This window comes from Thunnus maccoyii, chromosome 5, assembly GCF_910596095.1.
Source record: "Thunnus maccoyii chromosome 5, fThuMac1.1, whole genome shotgun sequence".
NCBI lineage: Eukaryota > Metazoa > Chordata > Actinopteri > Scombriformes > Scombridae > Thunnus > Thunnus maccoyii.
The window spans coordinates 26,941,824-26,968,457 of NC_056537.1; the positions used below are offsets into that span (position 1 = coordinate 26,941,824).

General features: G+C 43.5%; 1 protein-coding gene across 1 annotated transcript; it reads left to right on the plus strand.

The window, feature by feature from the left end:
- Nucleotides 1-1,230: 1,230 nt before the first annotated feature.
- On the plus strand, nt 1,231-26,470 carry ccnd2a (cyclin D2, a). Its single transcript, XM_042411250.1, has 5 exons — nt 1,231-1,808; nt 3,190-3,405; nt 7,286-7,445; nt 15,996-16,144; nt 22,097-26,470. Exons 1-5 carry the CDS (start codon nt 1,407-1,409, stop codon nt 22,268-22,270), a joined length of 1,101 nt encoding a protein of 366 aa, XP_042267184.1. The 5' UTR covers nt 1,231-1,406; the 3' UTR covers nt 22,271-26,470.
- The last annotated feature ends 164 nt before the right edge of the window (nt 26,471-26,634 follow it).

Genomic DNA, 26,634 nt, shown 5'->3' on the forward strand with positions numbered 1-26,634 from the left:
CCCCCACTTTTCTCACAAGCATTGCTATATAGCCAACAAGCTTCGGATGGAAATTAACAGCTCTAAAGCTCTGAGGACTTTACAGTCCCCAGTCTTCCCCTGATGCACTGAAGTCTCGTTTCATTCAAAGCTGAGTCTTTGAAGTTGACTAAGAATAGAAGGGGGATTAACATATTTACCCATGCAGATTCTCTTTGTGACTGTATGTGAGGCTAAATCATTTGGCAGTCATTTTTTAATTATCTGCTCAATGACCTGCACTCTCAATTTCGTTTCCACCTGCTTGTTTTTCCATGTAAATTATTACAGAGATCTAATAATAAGAAAAGAATAGTGATGTATGGCAGGAACTGGTGGATTGGCTGATATAATTTAGGCTGAGTAAAGCAGATGACTCTCATCTTTGTGTTATCTTTAACAGAAGATTATGCACACACACACACAAAAAAATTCAACGCTGCTTCAAATTTCCTAGAAAGCTATCTCATAAACCACAGCAAGCAGTTTGTGGCTGCTATAAAAAAAAATAGTTCATAAGACTGTGCGTGTGTTTGTGTGCGTATGTGTGTGGGTGCGTGCGTGGTTATGTGTTGGTCTGTCGTGTGCACGTGTCCGTGCGCGTTCACACGTCTGTAACTTAACATGCAGTGTTTATGGCCACATACGTACAGTATGCGTCATGCTGTGCTCTGAGGTTCACTGAGTCCATTTTGAAAAAGTTGGCAGTCACTTTAAGTGCAAATCAATACAAATTAGTCGCTTTTTGGAGTTTTTTTTCTGTCGAATCCAAACTAATATTCAAATTACTTTCACAAGGGGGCACTTGTTGCACTAAAGCAACTAAAGCTGGCCTCTGGGGGGCTTTTTAATGCTGAAAATATGCGAAATAATAATGATGCCACAATGAATATAACATTCAGTTGTTTATTTGTTTCATGTTTAGTAACTGTGAACTATACTCTCATAAGACAGTGAAGCACCGACATAAATAAATCATAAAGAAATAAATCCATAAAACAGAAAATCATCAATTTCCCTGTAATCACTTGGCTCTCATTAAGCATGAATCAGTTACATACTTTGATATAATAACGCAAGTTTACATTATAGATTCGTGACAGCCTAAAACAGCAGGTAAATGTGTAAAAACCTGGCTAAACTCCAGTTTAGATGCGTTTATCACTGTATAGTTACTGTATAGTTGTGTGTCTACTTTTGGGAAAGTGTCAGCCTTTTAAATTTTAAATTTAATCAAGTTAACTGAAAGTTGTCTTGCATTGCCAGAGTAGAAGAAAGAGGGACAGGAGTGCAGCATGTTGCGTCTGGTCTATACAGAGGTAATGAAGTGAATTGCGTCAGTGGCGCATGCAGGGCAGGCTTGAAATGCGCCTGATCTGGCCAGGCGGATGAAAGTAGAGGCGCACTGTGGGGAGAGAGGAAAAAGTTCTCAACAAGGAGAGGCAGGACTACTCTTACGGAGCCCCTGCAGTCTCACTTTTTATGCCTCTAAAAGACTTTCCTTTCCATCTTTTTGCATTTTTGCTCTGCAACACTGCTATCGCGTTTCCGAGAGAGAAATCCTACTTTTGTACTTAAGTGAAAGCACCAGCACCATGGAGCTGCTCTGCCTCGAAATGGACACCATCATACGAGCTCGTCCCGATCCGAACCTCCTGTGCGATGACAGAGTCCTGCAGAGCTTGTTGACCATAGAAGAGAGGTTTCTACCCCAATATTCCTATTTCAAAGGCGTCCAGAAAGATATTCAACCGTTTATGAGGAGGATGGTCGCTACTTGGATGTTGGAGGTATACCGAAACACCGAGTGCTGACAAGTCTTATTATTTCCGTGCTCGACTTTAAAGCCTCCTGATTTGTTTCATTACTGTTTTACTGAGCGCTGTTTGCAATTTTCGGACGGTAGATAAGACCTATAGCTCTCATTTCCGACTGCTTATTCCTTATATTAACCAAATGTGTCGTTTTCTGTCATTTCATACCATTTCTAAAGTCCGGTCATGTTGACCGTGCTTATGATACTGCGAGCTTCGATATGTGGGACACCCGAGAATTTCTTTTATATGCCTCACATGTTGTCTTTACAAGCTGCCTGTTGATTCTTTAATGTTATTATTTTAGATAGCCTGAATATTTCCATGCACACGTATGCACTCCCCAATGCAATGCTGCCCTGTGTGTTCTATCGCCATGTTGGTTTTTACAGGAGCGCTTGTGCTTTAAAGAGGACTTTACAGTGTCATAAACGCAATAACAGCGGTTAAAACCCATCGGCATTGACAGAGGAGGGTCTTGGTTGTCCGCTGAATATAGAAAGGATCACAAAAAGCGTTGCAAACATTTTAGGTATCTATTTTAAATGTCGGAAGGGCGAGGGCCTTATCTGTCGCTTTGCTCTTCCCCTCGTCGCAATGCCTCGCTCTGGAATTATGTTCGATTTTTGACACTTTGTCAAATATTTCTGATCAACATCTATCTGTAAACAATCTTGAGCCTTTTGGCTTTATTTTCATGTAAATATTGTCAGGTTCTGACCTACTGGAGATTTTTAATTAATTTTTGAAATAAATATATCGGGTCGGCGGTGACGCACACCAGACCTACCTCTTGCGACTTGCTTTTTATTTTGACATTTTATTCATATTTACCGTGAACAGATTTGGATATGAATTGTCGGGTATGATATGGAAAGCCCCCCTGAACATTATGGTGCGAAAAAAATCGGTCTAGACAATTTATTTATATTTTTAATTATTTTATGAAAATATGACGAATGAAAAAAAGTGTGTTTCCGTGTGCTGCGCTGTCGGGGTGGTTTTTTGGCTCGGCTGATTGTGACTTGAATTCATTTCTTAGTGAATGAACTGCAGGAATGCGACTCTATTGACAGTATGTGTCTGAGACTTAATTCATTCTTTGTAAAATAATCTATTTCGAATTAATTTATGATGTCGCAACCGATTAGGGCTGGGCGCAATTTCTTGGCCGGGCCCCAACTATGTGTGTCATTGAATTTATATGTGCTCTTTATGTGCTTAGTCTTTTGTTTCGTTATCACATGAAAGTTTTATATACATTTCAAGTGCTGGAAAATAAGTGAGGTCACTGCAGGGTGGGTTACTGATTCCAAATGCTGAACATTGCTGCATTGTCTGCTGTCTCTTTATTCAGGTTTGTGAAGAGCAGAAGTGCGAGGAAGAAGTTTTTCCTTTGGCCATGAACTACTTAGACAGATTTTTAGCCGTGGTACCCACCAAAAAGTGTAACCTGCAGCTGCTGGGAGCAGTGTGCATGTTTCTTGCATCCAAATTGAAGGAGACTCGTCCATTAACCGCAGAGAAGCTTTGCATCTACACAGATAACTCCATCAGACCCCAGGAACTGCTGGTAAGCAACAGTTGGTTCAGTACATTTCACAAAATTCACACTGACACCTCTGAGGATTCATGCTGTCATCATCAGCTGGTTGAAGCCAAACATAGCTTCATGACATATTTTGGCTTTTTTTTCTTTTCCTTTTTTTCATCATGTTTGCTTTGTGGAAACCAGTGTTTTATTTCTGTTGTTTTAAGGTATTGCTTGACTCAACACATGTCCATTTTAATTATACAGCCCACAATATCACACACTAAACACCAGGGCAGTTCTCCTTTCACTCAAGTTGTTGTGCAGTCTCCACTTTGGACTGCAGCGTCATCAAAGGTGCATGAAAACCGAAAGCCTCACAGTGGATTGTTCCACAAGGGCTCTCTTTACTGTACAAGACCCTCTGGGCTTTACAGTATCCATCCAGTCTGTGCAATGGTCTCCATCGCCATCTGGTGGCAGATATTTGCACAGAGCAACGAGGTCAGCTTGAACTGCAGCCAAACTTCTGACTCTGTTCCTGTCAGCGAGCAAGAGAGAGAGAGAGACAGAGAAATTCAAGTTTGCCTTTTACAGTTTAGCTTTCATCCAAAAATAACCGTAGATGCACACATTTCTGATATTATGTCATGCTGCGCTATTTCTGATTCGTACACATATTCAGAGCATAAATGTGGCATACAGTCACAACTATAAATATAGCTGATGCAGGAAAGATTCTGTGTCGTTTGCAGTGACATAATTTGTCATTTCCTTGTGTCCTATTTATAAGAAAAGGCCTGTTTGTCCTGATAATACCAGCTGTCTTCACCAGCACAAACCAATTAATTAACTCAGCTTCACATCAGATAAGTATTTCCCCACTGCTCTGTGGTGCTACATAAACATTCCTCAGTAAACAACAGCCAATCCCACCCATGTTGTGAAAGAGGCCACATATTATGATTCAGATGTGGCTGATGGTTGTAGGCCTGCCTCGCTGCTTGACTGGCGGCTCTACCCGCTGAGCTGATTGCTGCAGTATATGCAAGTTCCTGATGAGCTGCTCTCGGTTTTGTCGGTTTCTGATAATTTTCTGGAATGTATTTCTGCCTGAGAATATTTTCTCAGATTTAATTTCCCCTCTCCTCAGTGAAGGGCTCAATGGTCAGCTTATGATAGCTGTAGGTTTGACGAGTAAAGACAATTGTACATTTAAAAGAGAAAGTGCTGCACTGTCAGCCTGAGGTGGACTCATATAATGTGTATAATGCTGCACTCTGCAAGAAAACTGAGTCCGTTCTACCTTTATGTTCAGTCTGAAGACAAAGCCCTCAGTCCTTGAACTGGTTTGCTGAGGCCTCTTCAGTGTTTCTGTATAAGGCAGCATTTTGGCTGACATGCAGATACAGGAAACAGAGATCAGCTGCTCAGGGCATGTGATCGTTTTTTTTGTCCTCATCTTTGGTAACAATTTCTTGTAAAGAGAACCACAATGTTACAGAGAAGGTGTGACCAGAGGAAGGCAGTAGCAGAAGGAAGTGGGTGCCTGCCTGCCACTCTGTCAGCACTGAGCCTGTGTTGCAAGGGTTGTCACAGCTCTCGCTGTAGCCTTGAATCTTGCTCGCTGGAACCGATGGAAAAGGCTTTTGAGAGCAGAAGGCAGCCATGTTTCCATCAGAAGAGCAGCCACAGTCAACAAACCGCTGCTGAGCGTTGTGATTTGCATATGATCAAATAATTGAATCTTTGAGATACGCGGAGGAAGATGCCTTTCACCTTTAAATCAGAAGTGCTTCTGTTTGTTTTTTTTGGTTTCCTCCTATATGAGTAACTGTGGGTATTTACAAACCCCCTGTTTAAAAACCCTTCCTCATCCCTGGCAACAAGGAGATCAGGAAACATTACAAGGCTGAAAAGGTCACTTTGATTAGAAAATTGCAGGCTGGTAGCAGGCTTAGTGGCAGCCATGTTGAATTGTCTCATGACTGAGTCCATGTGGTCTCTCTGGAGGAGAAAATGAGCAGCATCCGTGGTCCCAGTCACAAGGCTGCAGTCCGGAACCAAACCACGAAATTTTTTCCCAAATTAGTCACCAAATCTTCCGTTAATCACCTCCTCCTCTAGGAAGTGAAAGTAACAATACACCCTAAGAGACGAGAACACCACACCTAGTGTCCCCTCCAACTACACAGACACACACAGGCTAGCATGTGTCATCACACTTTGCCAAGAGATCCGCATAAAAATGATACGTGAACTTTAGAGCAGTGTACTCTGGTGAATCTGATGCTACAGTAAGGTGTTGAGTCATGTGTGATTCAGAGTCACAAATATGCAGTAAATTATTTGAAATAAAGTCTTAAACTTTATTTGGCATTTGACATTGTTTATATGAAGCTTAACATGGGCTTAGTGGACACATTTATTGATAAGCACCACATGGCTTTAACAGAATTGTAATCACACATTAATCATTACCTATTGCAACATGAAATGAAGGATTTTGTTTAAATGATTAGTAGAATGAGATAAGATACAAAAATGAAATACCGGTTTTTGAAAGATTTCTTAAAATATTTTAACAAAACACAGCAGATTTATTGCTGATCCTGCCCAACACGCACAGCTTTCCTAGATACACACACACACCCTCTCTCTCTCTCTCTCTCTCTCTCTCTCTCTCTCTCACACACACACACACACACACACACACACACACAGTAGAACCTCTGGTGGGCCTCTTTAGGAAAGTCCCCAGATGCCAGACAGACAGACGGGGAGGGAGACAGTGTTGTGAGGTCACCTGGGTTGGTGGCGCTGCTGGTGTTTCTCTGTCCCAGGCCTGGCCAAGCAGACACTAACGTAACTAGAAGAGTGCACTCAGTAGAGTGCAGATCTACGCCAGGTGTGTCTGAGGCCATGTATAGTCTCAGTTTTAGTGTAAAAGTATTGTAACCAAGTGTCTTCCTGGGTCCGCCTAACTGCATAAACTTAATTAGGTAACAATAAAAGGGAAGTCCAAACTTCTCAACTGTTATTTATTTAGAACACTTTGTTGTAACACACCACACAAAAAAACCCCACCCTACCACCCTCTCTCCTCCCTAACAAAGAAGAGTTGAATCTCACTCAGTTGTTCCTCTCGGCTCCCTTAAAGTCAAGATGGTGGTGAAGCTAACAAAAATGAGGCTTTATTCATCTCGTATTGTGCCTAAATTTAGTAAATCATAACATATCGGGTAAGGAATTAATCTGCAGATGCTCCGGTTCAAGATGAGACCAAACTTTTCTATGGATTTCAATATTTTAGCCACAACAAAGGCCAAAATGTGGCCTGCAGCAGACTTGTTTTTAGCTTAGCCGATTGCCGGAAATGTCTTTTGTCGTAGTTGTTGATCACTTGCGGCCCCTACCGGCTGGTTAAGAGGAGTGAGGAGTCAGCGGGTAATGGTGGTATAAAACATGTTATAAAATAGGTTTTTCAACAATTGTGAATCACTGCAACCATGAGAGGTCCTTGAACACACAGTCATAAATGTGCACAAAAAATATTAGGCTGATGGGTCCAGTAGTATGCCAGATTAGTTGCCGACAGATACACACACACACACACACACGGACACTCGGACACACACGACCAAACACATAATAATAACAATAATGCTCACCCTACATACACTCCACACAGGGTCCCCACGGTGTCACACTCACACTTTGAGCCACAGTGTAACTGGCTGAGCAATTGCAGTAAAGTGCAGTGTTGTAGATGAGTGTAAGCTGCTTCACTATGTAAATACGTGGTTGTACTTTGTGTCATTTAATCATTCTCTGATCATCTGATCGTTCTCATTTTCTGTCATCGCTGACTCTACTCTCTTGTACTCTCTCTCTCTCTCTTTCTCTGCCTCTCTCTCCCCAGGAATGGGAACTGGTGGTGTTGGGGAAGTTGAAGTGGAACTTGGCAGCAGTGACACCGAACGACTTCATCGAGCACATTGTGAGGAGGCTGCCGCTGCCCGAGGATAAGCTGGCACTTATACGCAAACATGTCCAGACCTTCATCGCCCTCTGTGCCACAGGTAGGACACGACGAGAGCAGATGACACACACTTGTCAATATTTCTGTTTTACTGATGTCCTTCAGTACCAACACATGTTTATCCTTATCCTATTACTAACATGTTTATCCTGATGAATTACAATCTTTCATTGGGAAGACTGATCCAAAAGATGACCATACAAAGTGCAATGTAATCTTGATACTGTATCTTTTTTTTCGTTTTGGTGTTGCAAGTGATACTCATCATAGATTAGCTGCCAAGTAAAACCAAGCAATCAACATACTTTCTCATGTTGCAAAATATCTCTATCTGCACATTCTTCTTTTAATGCCGTATCAAAGCCCTCTTCTCTCAATAACATGCAGCAACAAATCTGTTCATAGGTGCGCTGTGGGCCAGTCATGGCCCGTCGTAACTTAAGTGAGATGCATTACCTCCAACCAGGTGCGGCGTTGTGGGTGGGCCTAACGGGCCTGGGCCCGCCCACTTGTACAACTGGCTCATCCAAAATTCCTGGGAGAACATATATTTCCTTAACTTTTATTTTTAATTATTGAAATTAACATTTAAATACACAATAGATACTAAAAAAATGTTTCCCTTTCTAAAAAAAAAAGTAAAAGACAACAGTTAAAGCCTGTTAAGTCCGCACACGAATGTCACGGTACAGAGGTTGTTCGGCAGCAGATTTGGTTTTTCATGTGTTTTTATTCAGGCTTTCACCCAGCGTTCTATGTTGGTTATGGTAACACATCAGTTTCCAGCTGTGTAGAATGTGTGTATCAATAGTTAAGAATGCAGATGCAGTCACTATCTAATTTCATAGCTGCAAATCCATTTTCTATTGAGACTAGAAGAACCTAGAAAACAGTGTAGGCAAGACGGGAGGTAGAGCTGAAAATTCCTGCCTGACTTGATTGCCTCTATATTGCCTTGAAAGCATAGAGCGTTTCTGTTGAGACAAGCTTATGAATTGACAGCGCAGTGCACTGCTCTCTCTCTCTTGTTAAAAGTCGGTCTAGCTCACCCAGCAGTCGATCTCTCACTCTCCCTGCAATCAACTTCAAGAAATAATAATCCAGCCAGATCATCCAAACAAGATGGTTTTTCCTTAAATAGAATTCAAATGTCAGTGTTCTAAATGAATGAATGTGTTTGTCTACACAATCCACAGCGAAAAAATAAACATGATAGATAGGATACTATGTTTCATTTTCACACGATTTGAGCAATATACCCACATGTGCCACTTAAGTAAGCCACTTAAATACAAACTGGGGTGGGTAAATAATAAGCAATCTCGAAATTAAAAAGTGTTACAATCAACCAGACGTGCCAGTCGCCTTCCACAGCATGATATCAGTGGTTTCTGTTTTAGCGAGACTACCAGTTGGAAACCGTCAAAGGAAGGCAAACAGTATTGACTTCTGTAATTAAAAGGCTCAGCCATAATTATTTTGGCCCAACCAAAATTGAAATCCTGGTGCCGGGCCTGCCTCCAATGCTAAAATATTCTGCCTAAGAAAAGCATGTGTCATGGAGGACATTTCAGCATTAGACTCTTAAGTCTGACGTCCATCATCTGTCTTCTCCCAGGCTGGTATCTGGTCATGTTTTAGAGGCGTATCAGTGGCTTCCAGAGCATCCAGTAACACTTCAAAGCAGATTCTGCCTGGTTGAGGGGCATTCCCATGTCGCACAGGGTCGAGAAGAGGAATGGACAGGGGTGGAGGCGGGCAGGCCATTGTCTTTCTGCTCTTGAGGTGAATTGTTCCCTCAAGATCAAACATCCAGCGAGTCGTGGGAGGGACGGGGAGTCTTTAACATGATCTGACGAGACAGTGAGATCGAGGCGGAGAAGATGCAGGAGGGAACAGGGGAGTTAGGGAAAGCCAGAGGAGTGTATTGTTTTTGCGCTGCCAATTCTAAGGCATGTCATGTTTTCATATCTCTTTCCCCTACCGCCTTCCTTCCCTCTTTCTCTCCCCCCTAACTTCTCACGCCTCCCCGCCCTACAGCTGGAGGACATGATAGCTTTCCCATGTTGAGATTCTCAAGGCAGGTTCCTCCTGTTTGCGTCACCTCCAACTCTACGTTCAAAGCCACAAGCAAGGCAGGGGGAGTGATACGAAACTAGCACCTCTACCAGTCCTAAACATTCAAAAAGGGTTTATATCAACATCAATGAAGAAAATCAGGCTGTTTGGAACTCCTTTTTTCTCTCTTTCTGGATGACCCCTGCCACCACCAGCTTCTTTTTCTGAAGGCCTCAAACAGGAATGCTAACTACCCCCCTTCATGGGAAACAGCTCCTTGTGTTGACATCATTCAGAGGAGTGTGTGTACAGTTGATGAATAGATACTAGGGAGGTGACAGGTATTTAAAACAGAAAGTGATGGAATCCCCCACACTGATTGTGCAATAGATATTATATGGTGTGAAAAGGCTAATTATTGCAAGGTTTTGGTGAAAAATACTTCTAGTTCTCCTCCTTTATGCCTCCTTTTACTTCCTACTCACTTATTATCTCTTGCTCTCTTCCTCGCTCCATCTCACCCTTACATCTCTCTCGCTCTATTTTGTGCCAGTGGATTAATGTGTGGAATGACAGCGTGTCAGTGATCAGACCTATTCCCAAAGCAACATTGTGAAAGACTCAGCATGCACTTTGTCCTTAATTGCTTCAATGAGGCAGTGGAAATAAATTTACGAGCCTCCTGGAGTCATCCTCCTGACATTGTGTTTTAGGAGAGAGACTTTCTGGAGATATAGCTCTGGATTAGCAACAGGCCATTTATCTGTGTATGCTCTCCTCAGACTTGTATCCAGGCAAACAGAGAGTGAGGGCAAGACAGAGGAAGAGAGAGCGCAAGTGAGTCAACAATTTGGTGCATCTGAAGATCTCTGGGAATTCGAAACCCCATTTGTGGAACGTTCCCAGCCGTAAATCTTGAGTTATCTGGTGAGAATCCTCCTTGAGACATCCTCTGAGCGGAGCTGAGAAGGTAAAGACACAGCAGAAGGAGGAGATCTCTCAGGAGGATTTACATTTGCAAGACAGTTGACAACGGGTCACCTGTGGCCTTCCTATTTCATACAGTCTCATTCAACCCACCACCCACCACTACTCCCACCACTGCTGCCCCTATACTGAAAAAGAAAACATGCATAAAACCATGGCTCGCTGTTTTCAAGGGAACAAGAGAGAGAGAAGAGGAGAAGTGGAGAATAAGGCCTCTCATTCCTAATGGCTCCTCTCTTTTGATGAAACAGTTCCGTTCGGGCCACTCGGTGGGATTTTGTCAGGTGGCGCAGGCTGGCTCTGTATTAATTAATAACATTGGCTGGTCCATTCAGGACTATGCAAATGGCTCGGGGGCTCAGCTAGAGGCTGGGAGAAAGGAGACAAAAGGCTTGGCCCTTACATTTCATATGCAGAGCCATGCGAGGGTCAGCGCTGCAGGGCCACTTGATAGGAAACACCAGCGTTTCCCTCAGGCAGGCCGCCGGATAATAGCCCAGAAACAAGCTCATTAAGGGAGATTATGAACCTCCATTCCTACACACAGACACCAAGCACTCCGAGCTTCCTCTTCTATTCTTATTCAATTGAGGTAAAGTGGGAGAATGGACGGGGTGCATGGGGCAGACAGATGCACCCCAACCTGTCTGCTGTGGTTATTGAGCTCCGTCTTCTTGCCATATTGGCAGGGATTATGGTCTATTTTTTTTTATACCAACTCCAATAGCCCTCGCTGTAATGGTATGCATGGAATGGTGACAATGGTCATAGAAGTTGATCAAAAGAAAAATCTGGATCAGGGCCAACAATGCCATCCAAGAGAGAGTCAATTGTCCCGGAGGACACAATGAAGATTTTGCTACAAGTTGGGATGTGAATAACGAGTAGCTCAAGTAACTGAGTACCAGTTTTTCTACCTGTGAACAGTATTTGATTACTTTTTTCCGGTGTGTGGAAGCATCTTTGGACTGTGAAGTTACTTGATGATTAACTGGTTAGTTCCCCCGACAGAAACTAATGATTCACTAGCTAACAGGCGTGAGAGGTGTCAAGCTTTGCTGCACGGGTTCACTTTGCCTCGTGTATAATGTCCCTACTTATGGAGAGTGCAGAGTATATAAACTCCACCATGTATACATTTACTCACACCTGTGCCTGGATTAGGATTCATATACTCTGTATTCCAGACGTATACACTCCAGTATATTCCACTGTTTAGTTATACAGCGTCTAATCCATGAGTCAGTGCAAAGTTGGATGACATACTTGCGTACGGTTCTTACGCTGTATTTCATTTTTATTTCAAAGTAATGGAGATATGCACAGAGGATCAGTAAATCTATCCAAAGATGTCTTCAGAGCCAAACAGATCTTGATTTTGTCTCCTGTATTCTTCACTGCTCTCAAAGTTGTGTACCTCAAATCCTGGAGGCTTTTTGGCTACACAGGAAGAGACAAGCTGTAGGCAAAAGTGCCCATTTTTATGCAGGAGTGCCCACTCAAATATTTTAAAATGATTCATAAGTCCTGTTTCGTCTTGGCTGTTACGTCTCACTGGTCCAGAGGCTGGAATGCTCATAGTAGCTTCCTCTCTAAGTAGCTGCAGCACGGAGAATCCCCTCCAGACTCAGCCCCTCATTCTAGAGATGAATGATTCATCTCAGATGTGGTCAATGAAATGCTCCTTACTGGTGTTTGTTTACATAAAACCCTCTTCATGTTTGATGAGTCAGAACCCAAACAAATTAGCCACCTCCTCCGACAAATTATCATCTCTCCACACACTCGACTGATGTGAGGAATCATGTCCGGTCCGACTGCATCGTCAACAGATGAAACAGGAAGAAGCTTCCTAACAGTATGCACCCAAAAATGTGACACACAGAGTGAATCATCGAGTGGCATGTCCTGAGTTCTCCCCTTTACTTTGCTGGTGTAATCAGCACCACACTATAAATACTGTGGCCAGCTGAGTCACACCAGGAACACAAAGAAGAGATTTTTGCTTTGGATGCTGCACATCATGCCACCAAAAAGCTTTAGAAATCTAAATCTTTTTAAACTCGCATGTTTATCTTGGAGGTCACGTAAACCACAAAGACTAATATTTGCAATTTGAAGAAAGTAAATGTTGATGGCAGCTAGTCTGACCTGAACATTTTTGTCGTCACACCAGAGTGTCTCTCGGTCTGTCTCTTCATCTATACACACAACTGGTCCTCTGATCCAGTTTTTAATTACTTCTGCTAAGCTCCTTTTGTCCAAATCATATCAGCTACAGGGATAGACAGACAGAGGGAGAAAGCAAGGTTTAACTGCCTTCATAAACTGCTTTCATCCAAACAATAACGATGAAGAGAGACTTGACCAGTTCAACTGATACAGTCACCAATTCGTGCTCTTCCAGTGTGGAGAAAAGTGAACTATTCCGCATCGCACCCTCGATCCGATCCAAATCCGTGTGCTCCTCAGTTCGGACGATACCAGTGCCTCAAGGCTGCAGCTGTGACAGTGGAGATGATGGTGCAAGACTGAAAAGAACTGTCACAGGATGCTACAATTAAGAAGGAATTCTGTTTTCTGGCAAATGAACGGAAATCACAGTTTGAGCAGGCTGCATGACTCAGACTCTCCCAAGTTTTGTTTTTTGTTTGTCTCCGGAGTGACAGTCTGGAACAAGAAGTAATGGAATATGACAGATCGCAGTATCAAGTTATTGTTTCTTAATCAGTGATTACTCCTCATGTTCCATGTGGAAGAACTTCTAGAGCCCAGTCGGGAAGGTGTTGTTTTTGTTTGTGTGTCTAAAGAAGCTACACTAGGTGTACCGTCTGAGTAGCTCTCCACAGACCTTGCTTTGACTACCAGGCTGTGTTGCATTAGTGGTGAAACATACTGTCATGCCAATCCCAAAATTATGTTTGTTTTCGACCTTAATCAGTCAACAGGCCCTGAGTCCTCGTAATGCTACTCCTTTAATAAACAAGGTCAATAAGCGCTACACGTATAGAATACAAGACCCTGATTTATAGCACTGGAAAGAGAGGAGAGGGTGAAAAGGAGAGTTTGGGCTTTTTTTTTCTTTCTTTTTTTGGCTGTTGTTCAACTTTCCAACTTTAATTAATTTACAAGTTTAATGTGCATACTGTGCATTGCAGCCACCCAGGAGGAGTGGGCCATGTAGGGCAGCAGACTGTGTGACCAGAGGCCTGAGGATGAAGTTTCAGGGGGTAGGAACACGGAGGAATGGAGACGAGGGGGCACAGGGAGGAGAAAGGGCCATTGAAGGGGGTGAGAGGCGTGCAGGCCAGGCCAGCCAGCCGCTGCTCACAGGGAGCTTTCCATCGCAGGCGTCCCCACTCAGCTACATACACTGTTTATCCTCAACATGAATATCAATGAGGGCCTCCTAAAATACGGCCATTCTTCCCCCCACATGCAGCAGCCACCAGGCCAGAGTGTCAGCCCGCATCGGCTGCACGCGCGCGTCCTTGTTCTGCTACAGACCTGTCTTGTCTTGAGTGCGAAAAATCAGCTTGCTGCCCACTGCCCGCCACTCAGCTCTCCCACAAACCTATGTCTGTGCTGCGTGTGTGTGTGTGTGTGTCGCCCTGCATCTTAAAGCATGCAGGCATCGGTGCATTGTTTCTTGCTTGCGTCTCTGAGGTGTCTACCTCCTCGCCTGTCAGTCAGCGCTCACTGCACACGTACAGTAAATCCATGTATGCCTTTGTTCTTTTACCCCTCTGTAGAAAGTTGTGCTCTTACAGCAGTGATGTAATGCTGAGAGGCTTTGTGTGCTCTTTCCTCTTGGCTCGAGGTAGCCTTTAATAAATCGCCCCTTGGCAGAGGCCCAGCGGCTAACACAGGGGTGTATAATAAGTTCATTTATTTGTCAACACTGAGCCCACAAGATGAGAAAGCGCCTGGCTGTGCATGTTAAAAAGGCAGTGAGGGGCTGCCTTTACAGCTATCAAAGGGCCTACCTCTTTGATTCCAGATTTTTTTTAAAAAAGAAGGAAGAAAAATCTCCTTCAGAGCCATCGCACACAGTTTGCTTTGCAATTGAATATGGCAATATGTTAATGTGCAGTCTGTTTCTATGCCCCCACTGCCCACTCCTCCAGCCCATAGGTGGCCCAGGAACAGAGGCATACTTGTGGGGGGGGTTGATGGGAGGCAGGAGGTGAGGGTCGCTGGAGGGCGAGTCTTTTCTTCTTCCAAACCCTCACAAGGGTCTGGACACAGACTTGAGAGTGATGTGCAACGGAGTTGTCTACCCCCTCTCCTCTCCCACCACGCCCACCACCTTCCCTTCTTTTCTCCTTGTTGCCTTGTCGCCATACCGTCCATCCCTCCTTCTTCATCCTTCTCCCCCCATCGACCCCCTGTCCCCCCGTCCAGCCACATTCTTTGTCCAGCCTGTCTCGCTGAATTGGTATCAGCAGAGAGGGGATGGATGCTGTGTCTCTCAATTGGGTGAAATGAGGTGATGACTCTGGACAATGGAGTCACACTCTTCTGCCTTCCCTCTTGCTGGCCCGCCACTCTATTAATATGCTAAAAGATAGGAGGGCCGCCAATGCAAACCACTGCCTGTTGTAGCAACAAAGACTGGGGCATGTGTGCCATTCACTGGCCCCATCTAAGCAGGCCATGTGTTGTCCAAAAAGAAAGGTAGAAGTTGAGCAAGACATAAAGAGAGAATAGAGAAAGGAGTGTGTGTGTGTGTGTGTATGTGTGTGTGTGTGTGTGTGTGTGTGTGTGTGTGCGTGCGTGCATGCGTGTGTGTTTTTATGTGTGTGTCTCTGTTTGTGAAGAGAAAAACTCTCTCTCCCCGTCTGTCTGTCCCCCTTGCTCTCTCTCTCTCCCTGTATGCCAGTTGCCTTGCCTTTTCGGGCTTCTGGCCCGTTCACAAGCTGTCTCATTTGCATTATGAATGACAGTGAGGGGAGCTAACAAGGTTATTGGTCTTTGAGACGCACGCCTGTGACCACACGTGGAAAAAGGACCTACAGCAGTGAGCATTGGCAGAGGCACTGAGCCTCTTTATTCCTCCCTTTCCAAGCGCTATGGGGCTTTTTTCAGCGAGCACACGATTTACTCAGGAGATGGAAGAAAAGGGGCCGGGCTGGGGAAAGGGGGACTGGGGCGGGGAGTGGGTGAGGGTGGTTGCTTTTCAGCTCCTTTACAAGCCAAGTGAACCCTCATTATCCAGGCCCCTGGTCATTAGTGAGCGCTGCGTTCAGGCCCCGTGCAATAGAAGGATTATTTATTAGCTGACTGCTAGATCACCAGATCATATTGTCTCTGGGAGGGACGTGTCTGTACCCTTTTTGTTGAACGTATGAATTGAAAAGTGCAATTTAGAAACTGCAGGTGAATAAAGAATTCTTTGGTAAATCAACTGTTTTTGCCATTAATCCACCTAACTAAAGATTTTAACTTGAAATGCTTCTTCGTCACTTACCTAGAATATTATATCATTTACTAGTTAGTAACACTGAAGACACATGAACTCAATAAGTGTTTCTTCCTCTAACAGATTTCAGATTCGCCATGTACCCTCCCTCCATGATTGCCACAGGAAGTGTGGGGGCAGCGATCTGCGGCCTACAGCTGGATTCAGCTGACCAGTCACAGTGGGGCGACAGTCTGACAGACCTGCTGGCCAAAATCACAAATACAGAAGTGGTGAGTTTGTTTTCTACTTCTCTGTCACATCCAGAACACTCATTGCAACGTGGGTGAGATCTTTTTTACTTTTTATCTTAAAAAAACAAAAAATTTATTTTATTTTTAAACACTGAATTTCTAAGAGCTTAAAACTTCCTTTCGGAAAATTTGGGGATGTTTCTGAGTAATATTTGTATGAGGAGTAAAAGTTAGTATCTGCAGAAATCAGTCAGGTTTTCAAGTGTTTAGTACAATTAGTACGATATAATAACTACAATTATTACAGTAACTCGGTGATTCAGTGCTGAATCAACTGCTGCCGTAGTAGGAAGCTTTTCATCTCTTCACACAGATTATATCTCCAGTGAAGTGTCACAATTAACTCATTTGATTACCACTGAATCACAGTTTTACTGTGAACAAGCAAATGTATTTTTTTTTCTACCAGACTTACTACTACTCTGAGGGAAAATATCTCTGTTATTTATGTCAAAAGTCAAGAATGCCACATGCTTGTTGAGGTTGTGTGTTTGCCACAGACAGTAGCTGAAATGTTGAAATGTCACACTCATATTTGGCTTCTTCACTGGGATTTGGTTTCCCATAAACCCATTTTTGGGAGCTTGCATCAGTTTCGGTGCAGACTCCGTCATACACTTGACTGGACTTTAAGGTAGCGTGTAGCAGGTTTCTTTTCCTTTCCCTCAGTCCGGTCCGGCTGCTCGGGGCCCCCTCGTATAAAGAATCCTCTAAATCGAGCCAGGTTGAGAGCATATACAGTATGCTCTGTCGCTGACAGGAATGCTGGCCAGGCCATTGTGTGGCTGCCTGGGTACAGTGAATGTTGCGGTGGTGGATGAGTTGAGTCCAAACACATGCAGGGCCTCTACTGACTCTGTGATGCCTGGCTTTCATCACACAGATGGGAGAAGGCTTCAGCTCTCTATAGCTCACCGCAGGCATGGGTAGGTGGGCAGAACTGTAGAGGGTAAGGAGAGTAAGACTGTGAGATAATAAGTGAAGCTATTAAGTTATTCTTTATTAGTCCCTGTGGGGAACTTAGTCTTCTGCATTTGACCCATCCTAACTATTCAGGAGCAGTGGGCAGCCACAGAGCAGCGCTTAGGGACCAACTCCAGTACTGAGGCCACTGCCTTGGCAGCAGTGCTCCTAATACCAAATATGATGAAAAATGCTTATGGATAGTAAAAGCTGACTTAATTTAAACATGAACATTTGAGTTCATGTGTGTACACTGCACAGGGAGCAGATCAAAGGGCGTGACACTGATCCCAGGCCTCAGCCCTGGTATGTTAAATTCTGTCCCAAAAGGAGGCAAAGGAGGAGGAGGTGGTGGAAGAAAGCTGTTGAAGTGTGAAAAGGACACTGAGGGGGTGTCATGCCTCCCTCGCGACAATCAGCCCTCTCTCGTCTCCTCCTATGGTCCATAATGCATCGCTGCTGGAAAGCATGGCTCCCTCTGGTGCGAGCTGTGTGAAGTCTCGCTCAGCAGCTGAGGAAAAACAAATAGCTGGCCTCAGCAGCACAGGGCCTCAGTGTGTTTAGGCTGCAAGGTCTTAGACTTGAGGGAATTAAGTCGCTCTGTGTCTCTGTGATCAACCCCTCACATTCCTGGGTTCAGACAAGCCATGGCTCGCAGTAAACACAGGAGGCAAAGCAGAGGGCACCCTTCCTAATTCAACATATATGAGGGGCTTTAGTATAAACTGCTAAGAAGCCAGCCAAAAGTAAACACATTGAGTATCTTTTGGTTTATAAAGTTACTTAAGAACTTAGGTCAGACTTGTGCACCACTTGTGATACAACATATAAAACATAGCGTCATGGCAGATGCCCAGTAGTAGTTGTCACTGCTAATATGTTGCTTCAGTGCGTCTCACACTGTTTGTCACTATAGAGCATTTAGACTTTCACACACTCAAAAAGAGGAAATGGTGATCATTGGCCGTGTCATTTTAACACTTACCCTACCTTCTTTTCCCAAAAGTTGAACCACTTTATACGTCAATTCAACACCCAAGGGACACCTCAACCTGAGTTTTGACTGTAGTCATTAGGGTGGTGGTTTGAACCTGAGTCTAAAAGTGTACACATAACATACTGTATTTGGTTTTGGCCGGCAGTGTAGATGCTCAGCAAGATGGTAGAGCAGCGTCTCGTAGCCAGTGAGCCAAAGAGCCAGGCAAAATATGAAGGGAAAGCAAGTTTCGCCAACCTCTGCAGCTGCTGCTGCCAACAGCATCATGGCCAACGCCACCCCCCTGGCACCCTGCTGGCATCTGTGGTATCCAGAAGCTGTGGTTTTCCAGTGGAAATATGATAGGGCCAAGTCACCATCTTGGGCCACTGGAAGAATGTGTGTAGCCTCACATACACCTGGTGTGGCCAAGAGGGGCTCCCTGTAAGGGACAGGAGACAGGGCTTTGAGTCTGGGAGCCAAGTCACAATGTCCAGAGAGAAAATATGAACTTTGTACAAATATGTTGAGTTGGGACACAGATCAGTTGTGATTCTTCTGAATTGCACAGGTCATCTGTAGTGACAGTAAAACACAAAATTTAGACAAATAGACAAACATCCGAGGACTACAGTCTAATATAAAGGCCAAGTGTGAGGAGCTCCGCTTTATTCTTGAATGATTAAAACAGGAAATAGAGGTTAAAGAACTGCAAGGGTTTAAGACCACTACTTCCTAGATTTTATTGTTTTGACACTCATTTTCTCTCAGTCTCTCATTCATCTTTTTTTTTCCAGTCAGGGACACATACTAAGACACCGGAAACACATTTTCCCATTTCTCCCTTTCTTCCTGTTTTCATTCCTCTTTTTTTTATCACTATGGTTTCCACTGTGGCCTAACTATCACAGAGATGGTCTCATGTAAGTTGCACGCATGCAGTTGGCTGTATTTGAGATAAAAAATGTGACTTTTTGGAGGAATTCACCAGTAACCAAAATGCTTGCAACAAAGATGCATTTATTAGGAAAGATTATCTCTATTAACACAGCCTGTGGCGTCACTGCTTGCGGTGTTTCGGCATGCAGGCTAAAGAAAGAGAAAGGTCACATTTTCTATTGTAACTTGTGGAAATTCGAGTCATGTGGTGACTCCTTATTTCCAGTGTCAGCCTCCGGATATTTTGTTTTAAGATTCCCTGAGATCCGTAGTGTGTGTCATCAGTGTGTGTCTGCCTGTGTGTTTGTTTCAGCTGTCTGACCACCGAGTCCTCCCAGAGTAGCTAACACTGTCTTGTGTGGTACAGTCAGCAGTTAAAAGACATTCCATGGCTTCACACATTTCTTCCTTTTGGTTTTGTCTGTCTGCACGACTTCCCCCTACCGCCAGTGTCACAAAGGCCGCCCAGGAATAATGTGCATGCCTTGATTTGTCAGAAACACAGATTGTTGCAGTATGATGTATGTTTGAGGTGGGGCAGATGGAGAACTTTAACGACAAGGGAGGATCTGAGATGTTCTTGTGTTTTCTGGGTTGAGGCTGCAAAATAAGATGCTTCAGTAAAGAACTGTACCTCCCATGGCCCAGTTATTCAGTGCTGTTGGCCCCCTCAGTGTCCAAGTACCTAGAGCCTCTCTGAAAACAGTATTGGTGTTTCCAGTAGTCACATATTGAAGTCATTAAAGTTTCTCAAATAAAGCCCATGGGGCTTGGCATGGGATTCGAACTGCCGCTCTAAAGAGCGGCAAAGATGGGGGGAGAATGTCTTTTAAGAAGTGAAGGCGTGCATTCTTGCGGTAAGACACAGGCAGTTCCTTTACATGTTCTGTGCTTTACTTAATTTTCTCACAGGAATTGAGATTTTATGACCAATGGGGCACATGTTGATGGGAAGATTTTGTGTGTGTGTGTGAGTGTGCACACGCCCATGTTAGCGGCCAACCTCTGGAGGAGATTAAGGGACAGCACTGGTCGGGTTTCCTCCACGTCAGACCCATTGCTGGGGGAAACGTTCTCCCAGAGGCACCCAGCCCAGATCAGTCCAACCTCCTCAACATCAAATCAGTCTTCATGGACTGTGACCCAAAAAAACTCACTTGGACTAATCATTGGTTGATGCTGGAGAACTCAAAATAAAAAAGATGTCAAGACAAGGAATTACTTCATGCATACTTCAGATATCAGCAACCCCCCCTGTAGGCTGAGTCATTTTGTCAGAGGTCCTGTGAGTTTTTAGTCTTCCTCTTCACCATAACATTGTCCATAAGTACAACACTTCAACAAATTACCATTTAGTTTTGAAAGTAGGGTCAGAATTCAGAAACATGTGTAACTTCCCCTTGACAACACGGTGCATGTCTCGCCCTGTATTGTGTCACGCTGTTTGACCTTTGACACTGTGACCTTTTGTCACTCAGCCATGCACAGCTCTCAAAGAGCAATTCTGATGTGAGCAAGATCTTAGATCTCATTTTTTCGAGGCCCAGCGGCACCAGAAGCTATAACACAGGTTCAAACTGTGGCCCATCAGGTTTAAATTAGCTGTAAATTTCTAAAGAATGTTTCCCCGCTCCACAAGCGGTACACTTTCACCCATCCCTCCGGCCATGGGGCGCTCTCAGTCATGTTTCCCACAGACGCCTGGTGCTTTAAGGCAGGGGGTTAAGTATGTGTGTGTGCGCGTTGGCTTCAGTTGTGGTACAGTATTTCACCACCAGAGGTCAGTGTTAACTTTCTCTATCAGTTCTTTCAGACAGGAGCTCTCATATTAGTTTGTGGTATTGCAGCAGTGTGTTCTTACTTTAATGACTGTCATCGCTGTTCGTCACCACACAACAGTTTGACCTCCCTCTGATGCTCTTGCTAACAACCCATTCAGCACTTCTCTAACTTACCCCTCTCAGCCTCCCTGACTTCTCCCCTTCCCAAGTTAGTTGCTCTCTCTTCCTGCGCTGCGCTGTCCGCTCTGTCAACCATCCATCAGGGAAGGATATGAGGGCTCAGCGCTGTTGAGAGGCTCCTCTCCCAGGTGGATTCTCAGATTGCCGCGGCGGGCCTTTGATGGTGAAAGGCGAGCCGGCCGGGTCTCACATGGATCCCCTGCAGGCAGGCAGGCACACAGACTGGCTCTCGTTAAAAAAGCACCACCTTTGTGTTCCCACAGGAGGTGGATGTAATTAACATAGCTTTAGTACTACCTGTGTTTTCAGCCGCCGTTGTCAAGGCTACTTCTGTTTGGGTTTCGTGTGTGTTTGGGAATGGCGGAGGTGGTAGGGATAGGTGGGTGGTTGGATGGGGGAGGCAGTAGGGTGCGTGTGTGTATGTGTGTGTGCGTGCTTATGTGTTTACGTGCACATGAGCACTATAGGGGTGGTGTTCAGTGCACAACCCTGGTGGGCTGATGTAATACTTGGGTCTGGTCCGTGTCTTTGCTCAGCCTTGGCGGTAGCTGGAGCTGCTAGAAAGTCAGTGGTCATTTAAAACCCCTGGCCTATGCTGCTCAGAGGCCCCTCTGCTGCCACATCAGGGGCCCCTGTTTCCCATGCACTGACTATAATTTTCAGATTTCTCTTGTTACTTACAATGATAGTTGTGATAACCAATTTCTCCACTGAGCAATGCTGGCACTGTCTCTTAATTAGGACTGAACTGCAGGATGAAATGCAAGCTGAACCACCAGTAACTGTGACAGCAGCTGCTCTACTCACCTGTGGAAAACATTTGTTGGCTTGTCTGACTTCTATTTGCCAAATAACTCACCCAGATGTCAAATCCCAGATGTCAAATCTTAAACCTTGTAGTCTTACTTTCTTTAATAGACAAATTCTGCTATTATGACGAGATAATTCATGTTTTCAGAAGTGTCAACCAATGCAGACGGTTCAGTAAAGTTTAGCTGACTAAAATGACATGTATTTCCCTGCCACCTCCTATTAGCAGATTAAAAGGAATATATTTTTACAGCTTGTTCTCCCTCTCTTGATGCATTGCAGGATGTTCTCAAAGAGTGCCAGGAGCAGATCGAGCGCGTGTTGGTGAGCAGCCTGCGTGAGGGGCGGCAGCAGCAACAGCAGCAGCAGCAGACACAGAGAGGCCCCAGCGGCAAAGGCCTGGATGAGCTGGATCAATCCTCCACCCCGACAGATGTCCGCGATGTCAACTTGTGAACCACCAGAGGGCGTCATTGCACAGGATTTACAGAAAAAAAAAAGAATCATGAAAAAAACCTCAATTTTCTTAAAAGCAGAAAAAAAGAACAAAAGAACAAAAAATGTTAAAAACACAAGCCCTTTAAAAGAAAAAGAACAATGCTTGCTAGTTTTTTTGTAGATTTTCTGTTCTTCAAGTCAAAAACACCTGCCCACGAAATAGATTTTCTATGATGTTCGAGTCTAAAAGCAACAAATTTGATACAAGATGAAGCTCTGTGGTGCCTTGGATATACAGAAGGGAAGCCAATCATATTTGCATTCTGCCTTGTATAGTATGATCTTTAAGTTATATTTTAACCATAGCTTGATAATGAGGCTGTTATGGTAGCAGTTGTGGAAACCATTCAGAAATTGCATACGTGGGATCACAGCGGGGCTTTTTTCTCTGTTTTGCTTTATATGAGTATTATCACTATTACATTCAAGACTGGTCGAAGAGGGGACTCATGTTCGAGCTCCTCGACCATCAGAAGGTCCACACTTGTGTTGAGGATGAGACAGAGGAAGCCTTGAGAACAGTATGCTAAACGTTGAAAGGTTAGTGGGTCCCAATTCCAGGGAAGAGACGGGATTATAATAATTATTCGTAGTATTAGTAATTATTATTATTATTATTAATATTATTATTGGATATATTTTGGAACTGAGTAGTCGAGATCAATAAGCTCCTTTTGTCAGGCTGCTTGTGTGTGTCAGTTTGTAGATGCAGTGTGCCTCCGTGTGTGTGTGTGCGTGTTTGTGTGTGTGTGTGTGTGTGTGTGTGTGTGTGCGTGTGTGGTCTGAATGCTACATGTGATCCTGTATCTATATTAGCAGTGTGCATTCTAAGGTGTGAGGCACTTGAGCAAAGTAGTAGACTTATGGTGTTATGTTAAAAGACTATGGAGCAAGCCGAGGCTACACATACTTTGTCCATCAGTATAACAGGGCATCTATGCTATATCACTGCCTTCATGCATTAACAGTGTACATGGTCCATTGTTGGCCAACAATTAACTCATGTGTATGGACTATGAGTGAAACAGAAAAGTCAAAGGGGCTTTCACGTAGAGCCCCTCATCTTTCTAAGAGCATTTTGCCTGAGGTGTCTCACCTCAGACTCAGAGGTCATGTGAGGTGTTTGATAATTACTGCCATTCTGTTAATGAAATATTACCAGATACTTTGCTCTTTTTCACGTTGTTACAATATGGTGTTTCCTTAGTTGTGAAAGGCTGCTTTGAGTCTGGACAGAGCAGTAATGACCTCTCACGTGTGCAGCATGTATGGCACATGTGAAAACAGGAGAGGACAATGTCTTGAAGAAAGTAAGGCAGTGCTTTTTAAAGTCTGGAGGATGTTAGAGTCCTCTGTAATAATTAGCAGGGAGGGGACAGGGTGTGATGTGGAAAGAATTGGAGAGAGAGGGACAGTTTGCAACTAAGAAGCCACTGTGGAACTGTGGAAGGCACACAAGTGCACGGCACAGGATGGTAGGACAGAGAGGATTTTAGTGGTGCAGGAGCATGCTGCTGTGTAGGAGACGAGGATGATGTACAGCCAGTGGCTGGAAGATGATAATGAACAAAAGACACCCAAAGGCCTCACAATAAAACTTTGATATCTGCATATTTGGGTGGAATCAACATTAATTTCTCATAATGGATGTCTACAGTGACAAAGCTAAGTGAACAAAAACATTTTGGGTTTCCATTTACATGGAAATTAAATGAGGAACAAAGACTGTACGCTGCCAGATCATGTGAGGATGAACTTTCTTGGGGGGGTTTAGAGGAGTACAAGATGATAAAATACTGTCAATGCATCTGGAGTCCCACATAGGGTTGTTTTCAGCTCCCCTATATGATTTCAATGGCAAAGCACTTTGAGAACATGCTCCCCAGGAGATAAATAAAATGAAAATGCGTCGGGTGGTGATTGGAGGTTAATAGATGTTTTCTTTTTTTCCTTGTTAGCTTTTTCTTTGGTTTACTTTGTAGGGCTGGTTTCCCAATCGTCAGACATACCCTTGTCAAGCAAGAGTCAAACAAAATAAGCTTTCCACAACTTGAGATGAGAGGACATTCCGATCAAAAAAAAACATTCCTATTCAAGCAAAGTGCAAGTTGATGGGGAGTCTGACCGTTTCCAGAGAATTTGAACGAATACAAAACGCTGATATGAATTGGAAAATGCCTACACCCACAGTTCACTGATCCATGAGCTCTGTTTTATTTTATTTACATTGTCAAGAAATGAATGATTTGTTTTACTTGAATTTTTATTTCTATTTATCTGCATCACAGCCACAGATAGTCACACAGGGCGGCGATGAGCTACAAGGAAGGGTGGTCATAACATCCAATATTTGCACATGTTCTTCAGAGGGCAATGAGGTTTGCATCGTTAAACAGAACAGAGCTTTTGTTCGAAACCACCTTAACTGATGTGTATCGCAGTGGTTGGTCAGTTTTTGTTTTGTTTTGTTTTTTTTGGTGCTGGCTTGAAATTGCAAAATGTTAAACATTGTGTTGTTTAGGCCTATTGTCTGTCAGTCAACACATCAGTCCCCTTTGAGCTTTGCTGCTTCAAATCATTGGCAAAGGGGGTTCATCAGCCAGACAGACATCAGCACAAAACAAGAGACAAGAGATGATTTTTTTTTTTTTTCTTTATTGTTTTGTTTTAATGGGACACACGGCTTTGCCACAGCAAGGTGTCTTTCACTTGTGCTTGAGTTTTTCATGACAGTATGTGACTTTGCTGAGTGTATGTTTGTCAGTCTGAAAAAAAAAAATTGCGGGGATCCAATGTTTTAGTGATGTTTTTTAGTAAAACCGGGCAATTTAATGACACATTTGCCAAACATCCCCTTTTGAATATTTGATGTGACCCTTCATTTTTGCCTCTGTTTGCCTGATGTAAGCTCTCTCCCAAACTTAATGGTTGTGATTTTTCTTTCCTGCAATTTATTGTTGCATGTGTTATATATTGAGACCACATTTTCAATTTGTGTTTGATATATTTTATGGGGTGACCAGACCCACAAAAGGGTTTTTCTAAGATTTAGAGATACTGTATTCCAAAGTGAAGAGAGGACAGAGGAGGAGGTGTGAAGACATCAAGAAAAAAGTGTCAATATTTTTATTGAGTTATTGTTGTCTTTTTGCGCTGCTAAAAGCTATGAATTTGTTTCATTTATACAAAAAAATAACATTACCTAGTTGTGATGTGTCACTTGAGTGTGCTGCTATTTTATAAACATTTGTATTATAATATAATTATTTTACTGCTTAAGAGATACATTCAGAAAAACGAAGTAGATGGTGATAGAAGAACATGAAATGAGTATTCGACTGGAAATGTTCTTTGTACAGTTTGACAGTTTGCTTAGATAGCATGTCTCCTTTCCCCCCTTTTTTATCTATTTTGCTCTATTTCTTCAGTCACATTCTGCATCAGTGGTATTTCCTATACCTCAGGATTACTGGACAAATATAAAAAAAACAACACACAAACAAATTCATCATCTATACCTCTGCAGTTAGGGAGCCTGGAACAGAGAAGAAAGAGTACAGTGGGGGAGGAAAAGAGCAACGACAAATTAGCATTTTTGTGGAAGATTCCCACTGCTTTAGTGGAGAAACAACTTCGTCAGTGAGATGGAAATGTGCAAGGCTTACACTTGGACTTAACCTATACTGGAGGTGGGAGGGGGGCACAACGGAATCACAACATTTTCTTGGGGTGTTTATACCATAAATAGTTCAAGCATGTTCATTTTTGTTCATGTTGGTGCTACATCTGACTTGTTGTGTGCAAGGGAGGGAAAAACAGCATTCCTATATGATGGCCAAAGTACAGTCCTCGCTTTGTACAACCACAATCACTCTGAATGTCAGTAAATATGGATTCTGTATGTGAGAAAGATATGTTTTGGTCTGAAATATTGTGTGTGTGCACCATTGTAACTGCCACAAAATAATGGGTTGAGTTGCACCTGTCATAACCAACCATAAATATTCTGATATCTTGAAGTTTCAATGGTGCAGATTTCCCTTTGAGTTGCCCCCTCCCCCCCTCCACTATAACTCATATCATGTACCTCAAATGTCTGTTGCACAACCTCTGTTCAATAAACTTCTGCTTTAAAGGGTGTGACACCACATCAGCTCACTGGTATTTCCCACGCCTCTAGTTTGTGTGTGTGTGTGTGTGTGTGTGTGTGTGTGTGTGTGTGTGTGTGTGTGTGTGTGTGTGTATGTGTGTGTGAACAGACTCAGTAAGAATACTGCAGAGCAAAGTTCAGCGGCACCAATCGCATTACTTGATAGCTACAC